The sequence below is a fragment of the Brachyhypopomus gauderio genome, chromosome 18, assembly GCF_052324685.1.
Source record: "Brachyhypopomus gauderio isolate BG-103 chromosome 18, BGAUD_0.2, whole genome shotgun sequence".
NCBI lineage: Eukaryota > Metazoa > Chordata > Actinopteri > Gymnotiformes > Hypopomidae > Brachyhypopomus > Brachyhypopomus gauderio.
This window is the reverse complement of record NC_135228.1, coordinates 18,435,625-18,456,828: the sequence shown is the minus strand read 5'-3', so window position 1 is coordinate 18,456,828 and position 21,204 is coordinate 18,435,625. Positions and strand designations below refer to the sequence as shown.

The following is a 21,204-nucleotide window of genomic DNA, read 5'->3' as shown; positions in this document are numbered from 1 at the left end:
CATTCTGGGTTGTCTTCCCGTCATCTTCAGTCCTATGTTCGGTGTTCTACTGTTGCCTGATTGCGTTCCTGTGCCCGATTCCGCATCTGTCTCTGTTCCAGTGTCTGGTTGTTTCCTCTGTTGTGTCTTCTGTTCATATCTCCATTCTTGGATCTGGTCCTTTGTTTGTTTCTGTTCTTAGTTCTTGTGGTGTTCCTGGTTCTGGTCCCTTGTGTTCTGTTCCTGGTTCCCTTTGTCCTCTCTCGGTTACTGGTCCTAGTCTCTGCATCCTGTTCATTTTTGGCCCAGTCTTCTGTATCTGTGCTACCTGTTCCTGTACCCACATTCGCTTATGTCCCTGTTCCTACCTTGAGCCTGTTTTGGGTAAGTATCCTCGAGTGTTTACAACCTAGCCATGTTTCCCAGTCTCCGTTTGTTTTCTAAAGCTCCAGTTTGTGTTTTTGTACATACTCAGTTTTGTTGCTTATATGTCTTGTAGTCTAGGGTAGGGTTAGGGTTAGCTGTGTTTTGTTCATCATGTCTTCTGGTGTTATTCATATTAATACACTGACACTGGACTGTTTTATGCTACTTGAATGCCCACCAATTGTGCGGCGTATTAGGTGTGATCAGCACGTTGGCTTTGTCATGTTAGTGGGTGTTTGTTCTGCAGCAATACACTGATCACATCAGGGATTGTGTGAGTAATGTTTAATGTAATGGAAATTGTTTGCCCGGCATGTTAATATGAGTGTTTGCATTTGACTTTTATAAAAGAGTTCACTGAATATGTTAATCAGTGGAATGTATTTCAGTGGAATGCAAGTTATAGTTGTAGTTGTGAGCTAGTTTGATGAAAAGGTTTGGTTGTAGATATGTTTGGTGTGAATGACAGAAAATGAAAGAAAGATGCACTTACCCATACGTTGAAATTTGGAAGCATATCTGTGAAGGGATTGCTTCGGTGTCTTACACTTGGTGTGATTCTTCAAACATGAAAAGTACCTTTACTGTCCCACTATGAAGAAAACTAATATAAAAGAATAAATAAAAGTACTGATCATTAAAATAGAACTGAAATACCATTTGATCATATATTTTAAAGCTATACAAATAACTAAAACTACTAGATAAGATGCTAGTGTCTTGTATCTTGTAGATTTAAAATTAGTCCATTATACCTTACAAAAAAATTGTTTTGCATAGAACTGGCTATGGATGCATTACAGATCTAATCTGCTTCATGAACACTAGTTAATAAAGTAGTGGCTTTATTATTTCAGTAATACATTGTCCATTGTACATTATCAACAGCGGAGTCAACAGTCGACCATGTTCTGGTGATTTTTATTTGCACACTTAGAGGAACACTAGAGGAAATGACTTCACTAAGCTCAGTTTATACACTCACCAGCCATTTCTGTTAGGTACACCTGTTCAACTGCTCATTAATACAATTATCGAATCAGCCAATCACATGCCAGGATGTGATTTTATTGGTACATATTAGACCTCTTAACATCAACTGAACATTATTTAAATGACACATCCAACCTGAGTATTTTTGCTTGGAGATTCGCATCATGGATGTACAGCCAACAAACCGGCAGCAACTGCATATGATGCTTTCATGTCAGTACGGACCAAAATGGAGGAATGTTTCCAGCACCTTGTTGACTCTGTCCCACAAAGAATTAAGGAAGTTCTGAAGGCAAAAGTGGATCCAACCTGGTTAGCAAGTTAGTAACTTGGTTTACAACTAGCACAATGTAGCTATTAACATGGCTGGTAGTGGTTATACACTGTACTTGAAATCTGAATTAATATTAAAACACAATAAAACATTACAAAATACAAGATAATATACTACATTGACGATGAAAAACAAGCAATACTAACCGTGTGGCAAAACATCCAAGTTGCTGCTTGGTGCTAATCACCAGAATCTTGACGTAATAGCGTTGTGCACAATAACTTTGGCTAGGTCAGCACAATGGGTTGGATGAAATGTTAGAATGTTTCAAGCGCCATTATGCCACTAAACATGCAGATCAGTAGCTAGGAACGAGGGGGAGGAAAGGGAGCAACGAGTGGCTTATCTTCGTACAAATCTGCCCCTGCAGCAGAACTGTTTTCACCAAGCAAACAGAGAAAATGATGCAGCATTTGAGGCAAAGCTATATGATGACAGCTCATCACGCAAGCAGAGAAGCTGTTTACAGAGGGACAGTTCCTAAAAGACTGCATGCTTTAAGCATCTTGTATCCTGTGCCCAGAAAAAGTTACTTTATTCACATGCCTGATGACTCAAAGTACTTTGAGTTGCATGTATGTATGAAAGGTGCTATACAAATAAAGATTATTATTATTATTATTATTATTATTTATAATTAGCCCTGCATTAAAGAACAAGAATACAGTGACTAGAGCAGGTGTGAACAACACTGTTCTAGAATTCTAAGGGCCAAATGTTTTGCTTTGTCACCCAACTTTATGGTACTGTTTTTCTGTTCCAAAGTCTATAAAATAGGTTATCTTTATATACTGTCTCATATATTTGTGATCCTTATACACTATTACATACCTGAACTCCTGTCCTCAGTTAAAGTGCCAGAAAATTGACCAAATCAGTGTTTTCCCGATATAAATTTCTCATACACATTCATTCTGCCTATTCTGGATATGTCGTAAAACGTTTGTAAGAACAGAAGCCTCTTCTCTATTGTAACATTATCTAATTCGTATGTTGGTTAAAGATGCTAGCAATGTAAGATGAGGTTTGCAGCACAATTAAATGCCTTCCCAGTTGCCGCATAATTCTAGCCTGCTAGCTACCACAGCTGTGTAAATCTAAAAAAAAATCTATTTCTGGACATTTAAATCCGGTTTGAATGGACAAACATAAGACTGAATGTCAAATGGGTCAAGAAATTGTTTTGCTTGATGTGGATTTCCAGTGTCCTCGGGCAATGTCAGAATTCTCTAGAATGCGCACCATGATTAAACAGTTGCTAATTAATTAAGAAATGCATGGAAACATTTTTAACCATGCAGTATGAACTCAGCCATTCCTCCATCCATCCAGTATACATACAGGATGAATCAATCTAATTTATCCAGAGAATTTGATTAGCTTCCGTCATTGACCAAAGATCAAAGTGTTGTTTTCCATGTCCAATCTTGGAACCCTTCATGTTACATTTATCCTGTCTGAAACAAGTGTGTACAGTGTAGGAACGACTCCATAACTAGAGGGGAGAAACCCTGAAGTAGTGGTTTCTGTGGTGCTATATGATTACCAGTTTTTGTTGCATCTTTAATGTGACTTACCTCAGCGCTGGATCAGAGAGTACAAAGATGGCCCAATATTTATGGCCAACTTATCATAACACAGGGTTAAAACAAGAAACAAGACAAAACGAAGTGCTGATTGTCTTAATAGAACAATAGGCATATACATAACAAAAAATTCATGAGTATTGTTGTCATAAGTACAATTTATGCTCAAAATATACTTATATAATTATACATAAGAAATGCATTTGATGAGTTGAGGAAGAGACCAGGCAGAAGGCAAATTCTAAGGTGTAGTTTGATCAAGAAACGGGCAAAGTGTCACGGTATGGCGGGCTCGCTACTGGTCGCCCCTGTATACAGTGGTAGTTGTCTTGTTGTTGCGTTGTGTTTGTCCCTCACCTGATGGATGTTTATTTGTCAATATATGTCTTGTCTTTGTACCAGTTGACTGCTGGTCATTGTATCCTTAATTTGGATCTCGTCAGGGGTTTATGGTTTGCGCGCTTTATTCATAAAAACCTCCCTTTTCCCTGAGACTTGGCGTAATCACTTCCATTTTATTTCGCACTCCCTGCCCGTCACACAAAGTCACTGCACTGGTGTTCTGGGAGGAAGACAGAGCTACATCCTTCATTGGACAAAGGATTTGTTATGCCACACTCATAAGCAGATACTTTGGCATATAGCCCTACAGATAAATATTACAACTTATTTGTTTAGAATGTGTTTATCATTTCCACATGCATATTATATAAATGTAAAAATCTATTTATTTTAGATTTTGGCAGCTGTGCTGATATAACATATTTTATCAATATATTTTATCAATTTTCCAATCCAGTATTTATGTATCACTAGAACGTCCACATTATTACTACCACCATAACAACCAATAACACTGAATCCTTGGTGTTTTGGGAGCTATGGCAGAGACAATGTAATGACAATATATGGGTGTTTGAGAACTTGATTAAGAAACTGGATTAAAAAAAAATCCAGGCAGAGTGAAATGAATGAGTCAGCGGCCAGGGCAGCATGTGTAATAGCCCTTCAAGACCAACATGAAGATTTCAACTCCCCTGGATTGGAGCATCACCTGGTGACAAACACTCTCATAGTCCTGCTGAAGAGTGGCCAAGACATGAAATGTGCGCTGCATTGAGAATACTTGATTCAAAACTAATACATAATTTCTACACTATTATTGCCAATTTAGTAAACTGAAATAATCAACAATTTTATTTGAATTGAGGATTCAGAGCCAATCCCAGAAACAAGGCAGAACCAAACCCTTGACATGGCTCCAGTATGTCACACACGAATAAGATGCCCCATCAATGATGGAGAAAAAAACTAGTGGCATTAATTGAGTAAATGCCTCGCATTTGACCATCATGTCAGTTATAGTGAACTAGCTTCCATGGATCCAGATACTTATAACACTGTCCCATGCTCTTTTGGGGGAAATCATTGCAGCATATGGTGATGTCTGAGCAGAGGAAGTGTCCTTAAAGGTTGTTTGAAAACCTACAGTCTGGATTTGACCAGGCATTTCCTTACTTCAGTACTCACAGTGATATTTTCCTGATATTTGCAGATCCCTTTTCCTTTAAAGAAGATAGTATTCCAATAATAATTCAGATAGAACCTGTAGTACTGTAGCGCAGCACTGACCTCAAAGCAAAATTTAGAGAGGCATGAGGGAAACTGGATATTATTGCAGTTTCTAAGAGAGCTTTTTCAAGCATGTCTTCTGTCTCTTTGGAAGTACATAAGTGTATGAGAAACTACTCCACTATTGGATTAAGCCTCTGATTTTCAGTGTGATTTTGAATCCAGTCCTGAATGGGCTGCTTATTTTGGTTTCCATTTGGATTCTGTGTGAATGGGTGTGACAGTGAATTGGTTATTTGGTCTTTTAATCATCAATTTTCACAATAACCACAATAACCTGCCTTCATTGAGATTTGATCTGTTCAACACTACAGAGAGCTAGTGCCACGATAAACGAGTGAGACAGAGAAGCTAGTCAACTATTCTATGTAGCTAGATTGAGGTGTAGGCCTATTGGTGGAATTATCAGTGTTATCATTGTTCTTCCGAACAATTTCTTGACCTTACCCGAGCAGAGCATGAGAACTGTGGGGTAATTAAGTTAAAATATTCCTAGATGTACTCATGGAATGGGAACAGACTAACATGTAAATAAAGGTTAAATTCTACTATATGATAGCTGATAATCTAACCAATTGAGAGGTGAATATGTCTAAAACAGTTTATTACTAATATCTCTTAAATACATACACACGCGCGCGCACACACAGACCAACACAGGCGCACTAAAAATACACAGACATCATGAACAGCTCAGCTCCAGTAGAGTAACTGATGAATTTCAGTAATGAATCCTCCTGGGTTTACTTTGAGACCTACATCTGCAGAAAAAGGAACTTAAATAGTTTCACAGAGCCTCACACACCCAAAGTCTGTATGCTCCTAACAAACACACCCACACATAAGCATCTGCATCTTTATTAAAACAATTGCTATTTGTGTGATTTTTTCCTGGGGCAGTTTGGTTTGCCCAATGTTCAGTAACCTATAGGAACAGACAACTGCAGAAGACAGAAACACAAAGCCTTCTCCACAAATTCAGACAAGGTCAGAGAGTTCTGCAGATTTATAAATAAAAGTTCTATAATTATCACCACTGTCATCAGCTTCCACCTCCATCACTGCAAACCGTAGCTGTTCTGTACATTCTTACCAAACATTTGTAAAGTTCCTGTAAAAACAGTACAATATAACATCACCATAACCATTCCACAATTAGAAAGACAATTAACTTGGTTTTGCTATGGAATATAATTCTACAGGGTGTAGACAAAATGTTTAGAAACACCATGTGAAACAGGAGTATAATGTAGAACAATGTAAAGTATGCTGTCAAATGGCAGTCTATATAAGGTATGAAAGAGACGTCATAACACTTACCAAACAGTCAATGCCCTAATTGCATATGCTGTCAAAAACCGGAGGAATATTTAATGTCATGTTGAACATTTTGAAAAATAGAAACGACTGTGTGTGCATAGTTTATTATGGATGTACCACACTGTAAAAACACACTGTAGTGTACTGCATGTAAGAATCTATATCTGATGTTTGTCAGATTTGTCTCCTCATTATTACCCATCACACTGACTCTGGGTTTATACAGAGTACATGCGAAAACATATTCTATATATATATATATGACATTCAACGTCTGCACAGAGGTCCTTAAAGATATTGAATAAATGAACGTTATATGATTTAATAAGAATACTCATAAATATAAGACTCTTCCTCTATGCCTTTTTCCCCTCCCATGCTAAGATGAAAATGTTGAAATATTGATGTTGTGTGTCCAGCCACTGGGACTGCAATCCATTAGAAACGAGGCACCATCTTACTTTTCCACTGCCTCTGTCTGTCTCCATGCTGCTGTACCCTGTTGAGAAGATTTAGACCTACTGATCAGGACCATTACTGGTCAGTCACTGGGGAGGTGGGAGGGTTATTTTAGTAGATCTCAAACTGGGATTTTTAAGAATGGTGCATTAACATTGCAAATAGCCACATAAATATCAAACCCTGTGTCCTCTGCATTAGCTTCTAGACCGAGCATCAGACGTGGTGTTAGATTGGCCTGGACAATGGTGACATGAAAAGAATCATTGGTCGTGTTAGTAGGTGCTTTAGAAACACTGAAAGGAACTACAAGAATTATAGCAGCATGAAGTTAGCGATTGGCATTGAATTGGGCTGGAGTTGAGAAATTCTGTGGCTGCTTACTAGATTCTAAGTTTACTGCGATCATGAACAACAATCCTTAGTGTCATGTGATGAGTGCCATGCACTGTGAGGAGCCACTGAGCACATTTTGCCCCCATTTGACTTTGATGTGCATGGGATCGGGATCAGCAAAACCAAGAATAGGAACACTAGTGAGAATTTATTTCAAAACATCAAATGACATACTGTGGTCAAACTCTCACTAAGCACCTGGTTTACCTTAAACATCTGATTTACAAAGTATCTGATATCACCCAAAGCTATGGAAATTATTGACCAAAAAGTTAACATGAGTTAACATCAGTTATATAAATTTGGGTTGGATATGTGTAAAACAATGAGTTTCAACAGTATTTGAACCCTAACCTACTGTACTGGTTAGGATGCAGTCTATGACAAAGCACTTTTGTAAGTCGCTCTGTATATGGGTGTCTGCTAAATGCAAAACATTTAAATGTAGGTTAAGACCATCTGCAAAATGTGTAGCTGGTCAGTGCAAACCAAGGCAATGCAAATCTTTTCCACCACATGAAAAGGTCTCAGCAGACACACCAAAAGTACACAAGAGTGCGTTCACGCTAGTCTGTTCACAGGTTTTAGAAACGCTTGCGTGGCTCCACAAAACGATTGGGTATTCTTTTGTGTCCATTACACCATATGGAGAGCAATCACATAGCAGCAAGGACATAACAAGTACAGATGTAGCATAACAACTGCTTTACAGTGTTTACATTTTGTACTTTTTACACAGATTTACACCTTTTAAAAATTTAAGAGATGTAGACTTGTTTTCTTCCTTTGGTTGCACTTCTACAGATTCTTCAGGTGATGCTGCCATGCTAAATTAATGGACCTAATGATGTCTCATCCCAATAGCAGCAGAATAGCAGAGTGGACTTATTTGCTGTCTTCTGGCATCAATGACACATTGCTTTGGTATTTAATCTAAATTGTCTGTAGCTTGCAATGACCATCATGGTCAATACTCACAAGGCAGATCTTTGAGCAAGATTTGTCTTTGAGGGCTTCACCACTGACAACCACTGTTTATCACTGACACACATGCTACATTTGATGTGGGCTTTCCCAGATATTTGATTGGCAAATCCATCTCTTCACTGACTGCTCATTGTTCTCAACTCTGTTAACAAAAGTCTCCCTCCAGGCTCAGTAGTGTTCAGGGAAGTCAGCAAACACCGCCCTGAAAAAAATCAGCTGGTTCTTTGCAACTAATTTGTCCGGGTCAGCAGTTAGAGCATTATGATTTGTGTTGACTGAGTGAGATGGCTCGTGCAACATATACGTTCTGCTGTAATCAATCTGTTTAAAGCTGCTTTTCCTCCTTTGTTGATACTTTAGTCCAGTGGTTCCCAAAGTGGGGGGCGCGCCCCCTAGGGGGGGCGCGGAGGTATTGCAGGGGGGGCGCGGAGGTTGTTGGAAGTAAAACATGCGCACGTCGGTGGTGTACTGTTTGAAATCGCTCCGAAATAGTCTCCAACAATAGTAGTTGACTTACAGATATCTTCTGGGTATTTACCATTCCTCTTCAGAGCAGCTGTTTGCAATCACCAGTAGGTGGTGCTAAGGAGCATACAAAAAAAACATCCAGTTGCTCTGACTGCATGTACTTTGACTTTGAGTATTTATCAGATCAGCACGGACTTGCTCCATGAGAGATGTTCTGAAACTTCACCTCACCTCATCAGTGACAACTCTTGACCAAACACTGTAGATCTAGGAAATAAGTCTTAATATATGCCCTTTATAGAGATTTATTACCTGCACAGGGACTATGAGTACTGGAGTCAGCCTGTGTGGGTATGACTAGAAGACCACTAGGACTAGGTGTATACTGTCACTTCAAAACCATGTGAGAATTCTTCTCAACATCTTTGGAAAACCAATTTTGTTGTGACTATGTCAACAGAGTCTGTACTCTGTACTGTTCCTGTTACTTGTACCTTTTGAAAAACACTTCTCCAATTTGAGTCACTTCTCCAATTTGAGTATCAAAGCATGCACTGGCTCCCTCCATCAGCTGATAACATTCTTGCCTATAATGGCAGGAACTGCAGTTTGTGAACCCTGTGGGTCCTTTACCACCGCGAACCCACAATCAGTTTTGAACATGTCGTTCTAGGCAGCCCAACCTATTCAAATGCAGCTCTGATCGTCACCATACAAGTGTTTATGAAAAACCCTTGAGTAAAAGTGCTCACATGAGTACCAGTGTCAAGCTGACATTGCAACAAGCTGACACTGCAATGATACTGCACCTCCGATCTGAATCTCAGTAGGACAGATACCTGCAGTTCATTCTGGAAATGGCTGATCCTGGAATTGACCACTTCTACCTGAATCAGTGCTTTGTCCTCTTATGACCGGGCTCATTGCATCTGTGGCTTCTTGTTTCCTCCGACTACTAGAAGCTGAGACATATAAAGCAGCATTCTGTTGCCTCTGTGGTCAATGGTAAGATGACCAGCCTTCTGACACTTTAGACAGATGGATTTACCATCCAATGTGGAATCCAAGCATACCGATCAGACATTTTATTCTAAGGTTTCACACGGTTTGACTTCATTCTTCTTAGGTGAACTTCCTCTCGTACGTCTAGTAGAGCTATCTGTTTGCTTCTAACATTCTTGCTAAATTCCAGCCATGAAGATCTTGAACAAACACTATGGACTGATTATGAACTGATCGTTCAATATCCCTTTCTCACTAACAACATCGTCTGGATCTTGCATGTGGCCAAGGGCATTTGAAAGGCCAAGTGAAAAATGATGGCTTCACCTTCTCAGGGAAACTATAGCAGTCATGACCTCTTCATTTTTCCTGCCTAGTTGACTAATTAGCACTTTAGTTCACTAGTTGCCACTAATTTTCTTTACTAAGCTGCATATAAATGCAGTTTACATGTTTTCTCTTAAGAATGAAGTCTAGCAAACACAACCACCCTGCCTTTATTCAAGCTCTTCTGTTCTTCCTCTTTTATCCCTACTGTTCTCTCACCTTCGTCTCCTCTCCCTCTCTCTCTCTATCTCCTACTCTCTCCATCTGATTCCCTTTCCAGGAGCAGCAATTCTTCTCAGACACACTGTGCCCTTCATTGCAGTAGACTTCTCTCCTCTCTCTTCAATGTTCATGAGGACTGCAGAGCGCCTTGCTGTGTGTGCTGGGTAGAAAGCTCCCGATTTTCTCAACTTCAACACGCTGTGCTGACGTCATGCTCCTTTGCTTCCCAGAATATTGTTCCCTCACATGTCAATGTTCATATACATCTTTAACAATGCACTCGTGTCCTGTGCACACATCATTTAGGCACAAGTTCAAGCGATTTGCACATTTCTAATCACATCTTTCTTCGTCTGTGCTTTACCATACAGACTATAACCCACCTTTGGAAATGCAGGTCTATTGTTATATGAATCATTTTGCTGTTGGATCCTGTAGTGGATATTTAACATTCCAGCCTGTGCATCCCTGCAGCTCAAGACAGGGACAGATATGCAGCAACTGAATATCAACCTGCCCTGTTCAGATTCAGGGCACATTGTCACATGAAGTCCCAGCCATCAGCCAACACTGGGCCGTCGTTGTTGGCCATAATTTTTGGTAGTGTTCATGATAATTATTATGTCACTTGTTAATCAAATGTCAACAGCCAATGGGTCATTGTGAGCCTCCACTTGTGACCTATTGATTTTCTATAATTTTCCTGTAATACACAGACTTATCAAATTATATCAAAACATATCAAATGTGCTAACATATATTTGTTTAAGATAGTAATGCACATAAGGTAACTATATATTACTTGTATGATATTTATATGCATTGGCTTAAAGTAGTCTGGTAATGGATAAACAACTCCAGAATAACACCAAATACCACTGCAATACTGCTGAATTATTTTATTTTAGATTATTATTATCATCATCAATAATCTTTAGACAGCATAAAGCATTTGAATCAATTAACAACTCATTGAGTATGAGTTGGTATTATGAGACAACCAATCTGCAGTACTAGAATGGAAGAAACGAAGATGGGATCATCCAACAGGCATGAAGCTAAGAGATCAACATCTCTACTGGATATGGAGGATAAACAAGTATCCTGGGAACTCTGTGATGGAGCAGACCTGCCCACGTCATCTCAGGCTGCTTTACAACAGTGAGCGGCCCATGGCTGATATTACGACACAGACCGGGAGGCCCGAGTCCCACCCACACCCATCGGTAGCACTGCAACATGGCCGAGGTGCTGAGTGAGCTCCAGCAGTGTGCATGCAGTGCCCACCCCTCCTCTTCCTTTTCTTACCACCACCCCCCGCTGCGAAGACGGTGACGCTGAGCTCCTACGCGTGTGCTAGTCTAGGGAGGAAGATGGGTAACTACAGCGATGTCCATATGGAAACCTTATGCGAATGATTTGATTTACGTAACAGATGTAATGTAACCTAATGTATGAGAGTCCGTGTTCCCTGAGTCTAATGGATATAACTCACCCGTTGACAATGAGCTGCAATCTCTCAGAGCTCTTTGCATTGGGAGAACACTGCAAACTCAGGGGAAAAATGGAACTCGCATAGCCTCAGATACAGAATAAGAATGGGGCTGAAATGGAGCCAACACGCATCCTTTTTTGAGTAGTTTAACAAAGGGATTGCACTGATTTTAATGATATTGTAATTTGGGTTTTTTATGATTTTTATGTTGTACAGCAATGGACCGAATGACACATCAGTCAGCCCCCTCCATTTCTGCACTAGCAGCTGTCATAGCATGCTGTCACTACTATATTTCACTCCGTAATTGATTCAGTATTCCCACATTCACTAGAGTGGCCCACCTCCTAACCCTTACTCCAGGATTTATTATTCCTCTCTATATTCATCAGTGGCTATCACCTAAGTGGAAGCCAGAATGCTCATATATACATTTTATCACAATGCCTCTAATGCATTAATTAATTTATTTATTAACCTCTTATCCAGCATAAAAGTAAATGGGTTTGTATCCAGAAGAAAAGTCACACTTTTTTCTTCTTTGGCACACTGGGTATTCATTTAGATCATTGTGAGTGTATGTGGGCAGCTAATACAGACACTTGCTGGCCCTGGTATATATGATTACCTAATTAATGACTTAAGTCAACAATTGTCATAGTTTATGCATGCTGTGTCAACAGCCATGGCCTGTCATCCCTGAAGACATGCACCTGAAGACATGGACCTTTGTCGGTCAAGAACAAGAAGCCTTTCAGCAGTCAGGTCCTCTGACATGAACGCACTATCAACATCATGCAGCAACTGCACATCCAGCCTGTCAGGACATAATGGGGAAGTGTATTTTGCATTTCCAGTGCCACAGACCCAGCAAGAAGGTCCTGCCTGTTATACTGCAAGCTCCCCTAAAGAACCTGCCTCAGGTCCATGATGCCTTGTAAACACTGGCAGAATATTCATTTTTATCATCTATAATGTTTTCTACTTTTGCTGGATGATTTGCTTTATCGTTGACTTAGCTTGACCAGTTACTCAAACCTACACGTGACATGAAGCTCCTACTACCATTCTAACAAAATAATAGGCTGAATTAAAACTGTTTGCTTTCGACACTACTCTTTTAACGTTTAAAAATTATAGCCAGCCAAAATGACAACATATTAGCATGTTATGGTAAACATAGTGTTGACCTTAAACAGTTTTGCTTGGCTAGTCCTCAGTTAATATTATGTGTGTGTGTCTTTAGAAACCAACTGCATAAGCATGCACATGGTTCTAACTACGCCGTGGTGCAAAACACGCCGGCAGTGGTGAGATGGTACCGTGAGGCCTTCAGGAGTGTGTCAGGTGAATGTGCAATGCTCACTGTGAACCACTGAGGTGGGCCATAGGTGTGACCCCTACTGAAGGGTGAATGGGTAAGGAGCATGCTCCCTGAAGGCAGTGTGACGCAGACATCAAGTCCTCTGAAGAAGAGGGAGTGTTGATGGACACCGTCACTCAGGACATTTGCTCTGGCAAGAATACTGTGGATAGTACCTCTCCCTTACACTCTCACACACATGCGCACACATCTGCAGTGTTAATATGAGACTGACAGATGGGCTTTTAGTTTCAAAGAGACTACAGAGAGCTTTGGCCCTACAGCAGACACGGAGAACAGGCCAGTGTCACCAAAATTTGTAATAGGTCTAAAGCTGAAAATAAAGAATTCAATTAGTGGAGCTAAACAGTGGCCTTTATGTTTTGGCTTGGAGGACAAGAGCCTCACGCACATCAACCCTTTTCTTCATTCACTCAGTAAGGGCTTTAATGCTCTCACTCCTCAAGCCTGCATCTGTCTTACTGGCTGTAAAAAGCTTTATAAGCCGTAGACACAAGCCATTTAACATAAATGGAACTGTAAACCCAGGCCTTTTTAAGACTGCTAAAACTCAGTTGGCCTCAGATGTGTCTACACAATCTGTATTCTGTACGTAAGGAGGAAATGTGGATGAAGAGTAAGATACAGGGGATACTATGAATAAATCTTTGTAATAAAATGCTCCCTTTTATCAGTAATTTGAAATGTAAATAAAACTATTCAAAATCCAAAGTTCATCATGACACAGCCACTCCCCATTCCAGTGGTTCCCTGCGTGCTCAGGTGGTGCTCAGGTGGTGTGTGTTCTATGTCATCACCCTCTCCACCTCCTGGGGGTTTCGCTTCATGACCGTTATCTGTTATATGACGTGTTTCGTTGGCTTCTTCTTGTAGTTGGTGTACCTTTTATGTTCAGGTTCATTTACAAACTTTCACTATAATTATTGTGGTTTTCAGGTTTCATAAATAAGATGGAAACAGCATGGTAAGGAAACAACTGGATTAATATGCTAACGTAAGCTTGAGGAAAGGCATGCTCTGACTTCACACTATGGAAAGTATACCAATAACTTTAATCACGTAGTGTTGAGTTTTAGAGCTATTGTTAAAAATTTGTGTGCTGAGACTTAAATCTGACCCCGAAACAATGTCTTTAACCTATTTTACACTTTCCAAGATAAAGACATTACTGCAGCATCTTAGAGGTTGTTCACACAGCTCTACAAGCACTCCATTTCAATCAGTTCACGTTTCTTGCTGTTGTTTTGTTATTTGGGTCTCAGAGGGATGTTGTAATGTGTTAGAAGGCTGACTAGTGAGGGAGTGTGTGTGAGTGAGTGAAGGATTAGTGTGTAGTGCGTCTGCTCGCCCACTCCTGCATCTCCAGCGCTACGGTGAGTCAAGCGTGGAAGAACCCTGGAGTATTGGGCAGACAGCACCGCCCCGAGATACACACGTCGCTGCAGGAAAACATGAGCCAGTGGGGTCAGTCATTCAGGCTCTACTAATGCTTCCAGTACTGCAGATTCAACCATTTGCTTGTTGGACATTATCCAAGGACAAGCAGTGATATGTGGTAATGGGAAAAGTCAGTACAGGTGATGGTGCAGAGAAAGATAAATACAGACATGCAACTGAGTCACCTGAGCACAATCTGCCTCAGACGCCATTTACACATTATATAATTAGAACAGTGTGAAGGTACTAGTCTCCCCCACAGTTTTGCACCTTAAATGTCAAACAGCAATAACTTGGCTAAAACAGACAAATACAAGGAAAGACTTTATACTGTAGCAGCTATGCTAACCGTAAGGGTTTTACAATGAATTAAATTACATTTTCATGCAGTTGTGGATACTCACCCTGAATTCAAACTTAAACATAACCCTATACTTAAACCTATCCCTTAGCCCCAATACTAACCCTTGCAACAGGAGTGTGATTATCCACAGTTATGGATACTAGCCTAAACCCTGAATCCTAAACTTCAACCTAGACTCTAACCCTAACCATTTCTGTGTTCATGAAGCATGGATAAAGCTTGTGCCTTTAAGACAAAATTATATTTCTCTAAAAGGCAAACAATGCAAATTAGTCATAACTTTTGGTTACTGCCCTAAATATATGTATTTGAAATACACACCACAATTTAAGCCACATCAGGTGACCCATATGGTCATGTCATAACATGGCCACGGAGGGTTCATTATGATGCACGTGGGTTAACCTCACTCCCTAACCCTTCACTGCAATATTTCATCAATTGCATTAACCTCCACCTACTGTGTACTACTTTCTCAAGCTGCTGCCTCTAGTGGCAGACATGTGCCATAAAAAACATCCACACAGAACACAAGTGAACGTTCCAGAATGCTGTGCTGTGCAGAAATGAACGCAGTCAGATCCAGAGTAAATTTAGCCTGTACTGAAGATAGTAGTTACAGATTAGCATGATCTCGCCTTCTTTTGGCTGCTCCTGTGACACACACACACACACACACACACAAAGACTCCTCTACAGAATTCTGGTTCATGTTTTTAATAGGCCATATGTGGAACATATAAAATAGTCACATATATTCACACAAAAAAACTTGACTTACTAGCTGGGATGAGAAAAACGTAAATAACCAATAAATTACTTTCACCTCCAAAAACAATATGAATTTTTTTTTTTTTAGAATTTTTGAAGAGCAACTCACAGATTAAAAGTCCAATTGCTTTACAGTCCACAAATGAACCCCTTCATGCTCCATAGAGCAGGTCCACCACCATGTAAGATTTTTAATGATAGATCTAAGTGTGCATTCAGACAGGGCCACCAGAAGCGCTATTCAGCTCTAGTCAGACAGCATTCAAAATCCAGGGCTGGCTGCACATATTGTTTTAAATCACAGGTTTCACCAGCTCACCACAGAAAATGCACCTTGAGATCCAACAATCCTCAGAAATTTGCATGCGGACATATTCACAAGTCTACATTTTCAATTTGATAAAGAGAAGAAATGAGAAGGTCAGCAAAAAATTTTGGAGCGTGTGTTGCAAAAGCAACAGGGGCCTTATTGTTGTGATAATGCAACGCACAATTCTACAGCCTCATTAGGATGTGTCCAAAATGTATTATTTTCATGCATACAGTCCTACGCACTATGCACAAAAGACTAGGTGACCTGGAGTGTACACCAGGGTGTGATGACTAATGAGAACCTTCACATTAAACCACATTACTTGTATTGAAGTCCAAACAGCACAATGGCTTCTGCATGAGGTACAAGCCCAACATTTGAGCAAATATTTGAAAGCTCAGTAATGTATTCCGTTACTCCATTAAACCACAACATATTAGCATGAGATAGACTATTCACCAGAACGCTCTTGACAAAATTGAGGGCTTGCAATGCAATAAGACAATGGAAATTGCTCATTTCATACAGCTCTAGACACACTACTATCTGAGGTTTGCACTTTGTATTATGCAAGACGAGATATGACTAAAACATACCTTTTGTGGTTCATGTCATAGCAGTGCACTAAAGACATAGATGGATGCTATTATACCTAAAGGCTGAACAAGTGTGATATGAACAATTATGCTGGTACTTAGGGTCTCTGAAATAATTGAAGTTAAAGGCACCTGTATGATTCACCGTGTATATCCCAGATATGATCACTAAGGCAGTGACAGTTCTAGGCGTGACACACATCACTTTTGTGAATGCCAATAAAGCGGCAGCAGTATTGGCAACTTAGCGATTTTGTTATGTCAATTAGCAACTTTCAGTCACGCCCTCCCCTAGGTTGAAGCTATTCAGCTATACTTTCTATTTAAACCAGGAAGTGACTCACATCGGTAGTCTGTGTGTATGAGGACACAATGAAAAACATTTTGGAATGGGGATGAGATTCACAGTAGCCAACTCTTGTGATATTGCAAGCTAATCAATAGCTAATAACACTGTTTTCCATGCATAGAAAAAAACTGCCTCTGAGCTCAATAAGAAACACATTAAGAAAAGTTAACTCTAATCTAATTAACTCTTTGTAGTTGAGGTTTGTATCAAGTGCAGAGAAAAATGTAGTTATTCCCTATTTTGATTATTTGCCTAGATTGCATAACTATAGCAAGAACTGTCCTTGTGTCTAAATAAAAACTATTGGTTTGCCACACATGGCAAGTGAAAAAAAAACCGCTGCAGTAATGTTATGCGGCTGGCATAAAATGTGATAGGAATAGGTTAGACTGACTGACAGTTCGTTTACATTGCAGCTAAAAGAGGCGGTTTTTAACTCTCATGCGCTCTTATGGAGAATGATGGGAATTTCCCGCCATTTCATCGTGCCACTTGAGGCCACAAACTGAAATCAGTGTGAAAAAAATGGAGAGATGATGTATTAGGTTGTACTTAGCTACCATTCTTTTTGATTTAGTAGAAAAACAGAAATATATAAAAAATAAAATGAAGCATGGATAAAAATGTCTGAATTAGTTGGTAGTGCTGGACCAATAAACCTGCTGGAGTTTTAATGACATACCCTAAAAGAGATTAGCAGGATCCAAAGCAACAGTTCGTTTTGTAGCAACGTAAATGGCTACATGTTAGCATAAAATGTACCACAAATAGTACTACAAAGACTGCTATGAATCAAGGAAACAGCTTTTCTGTAAATTTTGCCATGTCAAAGACCATGTCAAATCCAAAGCTACATCTCAACCCAACAGCTGAACGCAAGCTGCTAGCTAACTGCATTTTATACTGATGGATGTAATCTGTACATCACTTCTACCATTAGACTTCAATCCAATATCCTACAACTGCAATCAGGCTCTGTTAGAAGTCTTCGTTAATGTTCGATTTGCGATACAAATTATCTACACTTGATAATGATTAGCTATACTAATTGCCACATAACATAACATTGCCTTCATAGTTAAACAGGCTTTGGCAAGCCAACCCAAAGTGTGCTTGCAAATGATATTTTCTATTTGTAAAGGAAAAACTTTCAAATAAAAAGATTAATAAATAAAAAAATGAGAAAAGAGAAAATGGAAATCTGACAAAAATGACAATAAATGTCATTAGATTCCTAATAATTGTTTATATACTGAACAGACATTGTAGTCTCGTAGTCACTTAGTACAAGGCTGAAACAATATGGCTCTGTGAAGAAAAAGAAAACAAAATGTATATCTATTTATCTCAAACCAAAAATATTTATTTTGTCTGATATGCAGTAGTAAGTATGAATGATGAATGTCTCATATTTTCTCAGGAAATATTACAATACTGCTTTAAAATATTACCCATTTAATGAATGAATTAGAAAATGTCACCAGTCCAAAATACTAAGTGGTTTGAAATACATGCTACTGATCATTAACATTCTGGGGAATGTACTGCAAGTTCGTACGTCATAAAGATCTTGGCATATTTGATATGGAAAGTGATGACGTCAGCACTTTAATGCAGACGAAGTGATACTGTAGATCAGCAAAAAAATCTCATCAAATACATTCAATCACCAGGTTACGTTCTGTGCCCGACCCATCTTGTTCCAGTGAAAAATGTTTGATCAGGAATTCCACTGAAGATTAACTCCTCCGGCTCTCAGCAGCGTCGTTTCTAGTGATCCCTCATTCCTTTCTCACTCTCCATGTGCACATGTGTGTGCGTGATCATTCATTGGTTTGGTTTTGACATTCTATCCCCTCCTGATAACTCTGTGTAACCGTGTGAATTATGAATGTTAACCTGACAGAATTAGCAAGCAGACTACAGCAGACCTGACTGTTCATCTCGTTTCCTCAAGTCGCATGCAGCGACGCTCTGACGGGCAGCTCCTTCATGCACATAAAAGCCCATCCAACAGACTTTCCCTGGACAGCTTGGCCTCTCGCAGACAAGGGGCAGCAGCAAATGCGTCGAGTTGCACACACATCTCAAAAAGATGCAGTGGTGCTGCATGGCAGATGTTTTTGCCTAATGGTCTCTCTCCATCCTTGCAGCCGATCACATGCGCAGCATGAACGCACTGGTGGAAAAGCCCAACACAGCAGCGGCAGACACGGGGCTGCACTGGAGTGCAGAAGCCAGTCTCTGGAGGATCACCCACCAGCTGCACCACACACACACACACACACACACCACTTTGCAGCTCAGCCATCATCAAACAGAATCTAATATGAAGAACTGAAGGTTGGAGCAGGTGCAGACATGACATGTCTGCTGAGGTACTGATTACACAGACATGCACACACACTGCCATACGCATTGATCTCACACTAATGCTGCTATTTCCCATAGAGAGAGGATCCCAAAAAAAAAAAAAAACCTGCTAGAACAATAGAGCCCGCCGCAAACTGGCAACCAAGCAGAGCTCCAGAGCAGCAGCTGAATACATAAACCACATCAACAGAACGGAGGGGTGACCAGGATACGCTGCCGGTGTTGCAGCTTCAGAGCCAAATGACATTGGCTCTCTGCACCAGGATTGGAGACAGAAAGAAGGGGCTCAAATGCGCCAATGAACCGGGGCAGAAGGAGCAGAGGGGAGGAGACGGCGTCCTCACCCCCTCGCCCCGGCGCTTACCTTGCGTCTGTGGTCTTTCGAGCGGCTCCTCTTCTTCTGCTTGGTCTCCTCCTTCTCCCGCTGTTCCTGGGCTGCAGCCTCCGCTAGGTCCTTGTTCTTGCGGATGTGCTTGGCGGCTTGCGCCATGGTGCGGCGGCGGTGATGGGGGTGGCCCCCGCGTGTCCGTAGCTGTTGCCCGCCCGCCCGCCTGACACTGTCCCGGTGCCTGTGACGGCCCCTGCGGCTGCCAGCCTGTGAGAAACGGTGGCGCTACGCGCGCCTGGGTGGAGAGAGCACCCTGCTAGCTGCCCAGTCTCTACAAAAGAGCTGCCACTGCTGCCTGCCTCTCATCCATGCAGGAGCCTTTCCCTCCCCCTCTCCCTCTCTCTCTCTCTCTCTCTCTCTCTCTCTCTCTCTCTCTCTCTCTCTCTCTCTCTCTCTCTCTCTCTCTCTCTCTCTCTCTTCCCCTCCCCCTCCCCTTGCTCTCACTCTATCTGTCTTTCTCTCTTGGTCTCTCGCTCACTTGTTCAACACACACCAGTCACGCAGTCCTAGGCACAACACTGTGGGGATACTGCAGCAGCTCCCTCTCCTCCTCCTCCTCCTCCTCCTCCTCTTTTCTCTCACGCGCTCATTCCTCTCTCATCATCCCCCCCTTCTGCCTTATTCCACTGCTTCTCACTTCCACTCGTCCATTAAGCTTCTCATGTCTGCACTGTGGAATTATTTACACAGAAAGACCTGGACTACCGATCTGCCCATTTTACACAGTTTTACCATTTGATTTTAAACCCCTCATTCATTACTGTAAGAAATATCTGCTAGATCAGTTGCAATTAAAAGCAGAGTCTATTCTTAACAGCTTACCAACTGAGTCCCCCCAGGCTGAGATTCAGTTCTCTGACAGCCCCAGTGAAAGGGAGGCGTAGTGACCTCATGCATGTCACGAAAGCTGCCTAAGGTGACGTTACATGATACAGAGTGTGTGAGCGAGTGTTTGAGGTGAGGGGGGGGGGGGGGGGGGGGGGGGGGGGGTTATGTGATACAAGGATGTCACCTGTCACTAATGCTAGCTACATTCATTTTCAGACAGATTTACACTCAATTCCAATCAGTAACACATAAATTACAGTGGCAAAGATGAGAAGAAATATGTTTCACTTCAGTCCAATGTTGCTGTTTAATGTTCATAACACATGTATTATTAATACTGGTTATGGACTGGTGTCTAGGATTCTCCCTAAATTGCAGCTGCAAACCAAAATTGCCTTTCCAACTGAGAATGATCTGTGAATCAATTACCTCAAATCTATCAGCCAGATTGATTTATGGTTTTTATGGCCTGGAGCTGTTGGTCGTCTCAATTCTACTAGGTCAACTGTATATTTCTCCTACATTAAAAACTAAGTGAGCCTGTTACAATTGAAATATTGCCAACTTATTTCTACGTTCCAGATGACCCAATATACAGTATATTCTAAATTCAAAAATCACTTTGTCTTTCAATGTAGAAGTTCCAGTTAAGAAACATTAATAAAGTAAAAAGCTAGAAAAATGTGTAATAAGTCTGCCCAGCCTACTACTTTCAGAAAATCACATCTACACACACTGTTGACTTTTTCAAACTAGATAGCACAAGCCAAAAACA

The 21,204-nt window shown here is 40.7% G+C and overlaps 1 protein-coding gene across 1 annotated transcript in view; it reads right to left on the bottom strand.

The window, feature by feature from the left end:
• Positions 1-19,920, bottom strand: part of ank1b (ankyrin 1, erythrocytic b) — a 101,579-nt gene extending 81,659 nt beyond the window's left edge. Inside the window, exon 1 of the mRNA XM_076979572.1 lies at positions 19,578-19,920. Within this exon, the coding sequence (XP_076835687.1) occupies positions 19,578-19,703 (126 nt within the window). The 5' untranslated portion in view covers positions 19,704-19,920. The remainder of the gene's footprint in view (positions 1-19,577) is intronic.
• Between the last annotated feature and the right edge of the window lie 1,284 nt (positions 19,921-21,204).